The following is a 4,476-nucleotide window of genomic DNA, read 5'->3' on the forward strand; positions in this document are numbered from 1 at the left end:
TAAGAATGCCAGTATGTTGCCCATGAAGCGAATTATGTGTATAGATAAGACATATTCTATGGATGGACTTGAGCTCCTGCTTTAAGGTTTGTAGCTTAAACCACAAACTAAGCAATTCCTCTAATGTGGCCCAACTGTATACTCACCTTCATAGGACGATCATTGAAGACTGGGTGCTACGGCAAAGCATAGTGAAACCAATGTTTACCAGAGCTGCCTGGCAACAAAGTTACCAGTGGTGCCCAGCTATTAGAGATACAGTGTCTGGGGTCTTAAATGCTTGCTAATCCAAACAGCCACTAGAGAATAGCATGACGGAATCATAACCTAAGCCTGTGCAGAAGAAAGTACACCAACCTAAGTGTGATCAAAGGATTTTTAACAACAAAATCTATGATCAAAAGGACGGAATGAGTAAGAGATTAAAACTTTAGGCACTTGGTTTGTGGAAAGCTGCAACTTATACAGCTAGGACCTTAACCCATCTTAAGCTTTGATATAAAACCAGAATCCATTTTATTACTTGTTATTTGTTTAATGCTTGCTTGGCATGACAAAGGCTTCTGTCTAAAGTACAGGCCAGAATCCATCTTGGCCTCTTGACAATTGTCCAGAACTTAGTTCTACTTTACTGTTCCCAGAAAATATGTTTTACAACTTGTTCCAAGGAAGCCCTTACCAAAATTTGTGGTCTCTTATAAAGTATCAGCCAATCAGAAATAAAAAGCAAATTCATTGTGGTTTCTTTGCTCAAGCTACTTAACATGTTTTAGCATATTCATAGTTTTTCTTGTAATGCCTATCAATATGTATAACTTTTACTGTAACTGTTTAACATATATCCAACCAGAGTGTGATTATTACAATATTCATTAGTTTTCCTGTAAGTGTTTAACGTATGGTTTAGTTCCTCTTTCAACCCTTTAAAAATGCTTATGTGGTGCTTCTGCCCAGACTGTTTGGTTTCATTTTGGTGGACCATGCAGCTCCCCAACTGCAATTGTCTTGATCCTTAATAAATTTCTTTGCTTTTAAAATTTCAGACAAGCGTCCAAGTCATTTTGCTCATTCACAAAATGTACGATTTGAGTGAAATATGTGTTACTTTTTTTTAAGGATTCAACTGCATAAATTTTAAAGGGAAAATATTTATTTATTGCTCTAAAGGTAATGTTTGGGAGAATTCAAATGATACAGAGGAAGAACGAAGGTGACAGTTCTTCCTCCCTCTGTCCAATTTCTCAAAGATGGTCTCAGTAGGGGTCAACCTTCTTAGCCACCAAACTGGCAGAAAGGAGTTAGCAGCAAAGAGGATCAGGAAACACTGGGGATGACCCACAAGATGACCCAGAAAATTAAGACTTGCTTTTCTAACCAACAGAGTTGGTGAGGAAAGAGATAAACTCCAGGGTTTTTGACAAAGACTGGGAGAAAATTATACTCTTGAAAAGGAAAAGGTTTGCCCTCTGATGCCTGTCTCTCAACTGAACTCCATCCAATAGCCACACTCCCTAGAAGGCCCATCTCTCCAAACACTTCTGGGGCCTATTACCAGAAAACAAACAGCAATCCCTCAACTGGGGAGGGTCCGAGCACACACTGTCTTTCAAATTCCACGTTTAAAATGTCACTTTGTTGTGGGGGAGAGAGAATTCTGGGCTGGTCTCCCTCTGAACTGTGGCCCTCAGTCCCAGCAGGGAGGGTGAGCCAGATCCACAGGGCCACTCAGATTTGCATGGCCTGAGGGAGAGCTGGCCATTCACAGTCCTCCTGGGTCTGGAAGAACTGTCATCTGGAAGGTAGAAGTCTATTACAAAATTTGTTGCTCAATGTAATGCTCGGTCAAGGTGGTCTCCCGACCTGACATATTTTCTACTTGTCCCACCAAAGCTGGTCTAGAAGGAAATGACCCCCTGTCTGAGATCTCAATTCCAGTTTTTACCCACCCATCTTGCCTCCTGTCCCAGACTACCCTTCCTTACTTGCACAAGAGGGCGTCATCGTTGGAGATGGCCTCATAGACACACGGATCATTTTCTTCCTCCCCTCCAGTGACCACCATGATTAGACCCAGTAACAGGACTGCTGTGGCCAGCCTCATTGTTGAACTCATGGGCACCTGAAACAGAAGGAGCCTTTAGAGCCAATGATCCCCTCTGCAGGGAGCTCCCTTCTCCCAGGGGCTCACCTGGTGGGGAAGAGACCTCTGCTAAGTAGAGGGAGAAAGGCAGGCAGTTGCTTGGGGCTGCAGCAGCTAATCTGCCAACCGGACACAAATACCCTAGGAGGACCTGGGCCCACTCCAAGCTGGACTCAATTTGCAGTCCTGGCTGAGGCACCTCCCCTGTCAGGGAAGGGCTTTGCTGTCACTCTTGTCCTGGCTGCCAGTGTAGAGCAGAAATACTTACATAAGCCTCTTAGTGTAGCTCCTTGCCCTGCCCCCAGCATTTGCCCCAGGGGTGGTCATTTAGTTGAAGGCCAGCCTGCTCCTTTGGCTTTAAGGCAAACTCTGGGAAGCTGTTGACCCCAGGCATAGGGCCTGAGGGTAGGTGCTGGGGGTGCTCATGAGAGCCCTGCTTCAGTTATTCTCTTAGGAGTAGGGGTTTACTAGGCTATGCCCCTCAGAGAGGCGCTCCCTCTCCAGCCCTCAGTTCCTTCTCCACCTCTCTCAGCCTCTGGGAAGCCCACACTGCTGTCTGATGGGTGGCTGTGGCTGGACACTGTGCCCCCATGTAGGAGGGGCTGCTGTTCATGGGGTTGGGCAGGCCCAGCCTCGAGGCCAGCTCTTGAAGGGCCAGCTGAGGACAGAAGGGTGCCTCCAACTGCACCTTGCAGCAGTGCTGAACTCAGCACTCTCCCAAAATAATAGTCTCTGGAGAAGAAGGCCAAGCAAAGCTGCTCAGGAAGGGGGAGGCCTGCACCAGCGCTGCACAGCCCGGAGCAAGTGGGGACCTGAGCTGAGCCCACACTGAGCCTCTTCGGCCAGGCCCAGACAGCTGAGCCTTTGTCCCCTCCAGGAACTCTACTGCAGGAAGAAGTGTGTGGGGCTCTGATTAGATCTAGAGCAGAGGGGGGAAGATCAAAAGCAGTTCTCCAAATGCCTTTCTAAATGATGTGCTTTTTGTTCCCTCAGAGATGGGGGCTAGAGGTTGTAGGGGGATGGTGTACCACCAGCTGGGAATTCAGCCCTGCCCAGCGGTGACTGGGGAAAGTTAATGCCTTCCTAGGATGAGGCATATTCCCCTTTCAAAAACAAGTAAAATGACCCTGTCACCCTGTGCCTTGCTAAGGAAGATGATGTAACTACAGTGTAAAGTATATGCAGCTAGATCTTTAGAGAAACTTGTGTCCAGCATAGCCTTTTTTTCTGGTTGAATTCCTCATTCCAGGATCCCAACTTACAGCCAAAAGTCCTCCTCCTTCCCGAGCAGCTTCCTCCTTACTTAGGTTGTGCCAGGAACTCTCATCACTGAATTCTCATAACAAATTACTGAAGTAGGTACTAGTATTATCCCACTTCACAGAGGATGAGATTGAGGCATAGAGAGGTTAGATAGCTCGACCTTGGTCACACAGGTAGTAAGTGGCAGATCTGGAATTTGAACTTAGGTGGTTGGGGCCAGAGTCTATGCTCTTAACTGCTCCACTCTATTGCCCCCTCTTGCTGCTCTGTTGTCCCCCTGCTTACTTTCTCTCTATTCCTTTCACTCTTAGGATAAAGCCCAGAGTCTTCAGCATGGCCCACAATGCCCTGCACGATCTGTCTCTTCCTGCCTGTTTATCATGTTTTGCCACACTCTGTCTCTCACATGTTAACTCCAACTAGTCCTCTGCCCAGGAAGCCAAGCTCCCTCCTGCCCCAGGGCCTCCTGCCCCACTCTCTCGTCCCACCCTCTTTGGTGTGTAGCTCAAATGCCATTTCTTCAGAGAAACTTGCCCTGACCCTCAGGCCCCATTAGATTCCTATTATATACAATCAGAACATCTTATTCTTTTCCTTATTGTTCTCGTATGTTTGTAATAAATTATTTTGTAATTATTTGCTTAATGATGATCTCTCCCACTAGCCAACAACTTCTTGGAGGCAGGTGCTGACTCTGTCTCCAGCATTCCAAGCTCCATGCCTGTGTGTATAGATGCTTAATGAATTCTTGTTTGAATGCATGACAAACTTGCCATTTCTGTTTCTGATAGTCCATATTTCCACTTAACAGCTCATAACTCTCTATAAACATCAGTAGGAAAATAACCACTCAGGCTGGCTCCTAGCCCTGGATCTCTTGTGCTTATTTATCTAACCTTCTCTGGTTTGTTTATGTACAGAAAGATCTGACAGAAAGCAGTGGTTCTCAGTATTTTCAAACCTGATCTTTCTCTTGGGATTCTTAGGACTTTGCTGCATGCTCGGAAACCTAAATCTGGGAGCCACATTCAAACCCAGGGAGGGATAACTCCCTCTCCCCATCAGCACTCTGC

The 4,476-nt window shown here is 46.3% G+C and overlaps 1 protein-coding gene across 1 annotated transcript in view; it reads right to left on the reverse strand.

Annotated features, from left to right (window-relative positions):
* PEBP4 (phosphatidylethanolamine binding protein 4) overlaps positions 1 to 2,113 on the reverse strand; it is a 286,828-nt gene extending 284,715 nt beyond the window's left edge. Inside the window, exon 1 of the mRNA XM_004382128.1 lies at positions 1,983 to 2,113. Within this exon, the coding sequence (XP_004382185.1) occupies positions 1,983 to 2,113 (131 nt within the window). The remainder of the gene's footprint in view (positions 1 to 1,982) is intronic.
* Between the last annotated feature and the right edge of the window lie 2,363 nt (positions 2,114 to 4,476).

The sequence above is a fragment of the Trichechus manatus genome, unplaced genomic scaffold, assembly GCF_000243295.1.
Source record: "Trichechus manatus latirostris isolate Lorelei unplaced genomic scaffold, TriManLat1.0 scaffold00090, whole genome shotgun sequence".
NCBI classification, from domain to species: domain Eukaryota; kingdom Metazoa; phylum Chordata; class Mammalia; order Sirenia; family Trichechidae; genus Trichechus; species Trichechus manatus.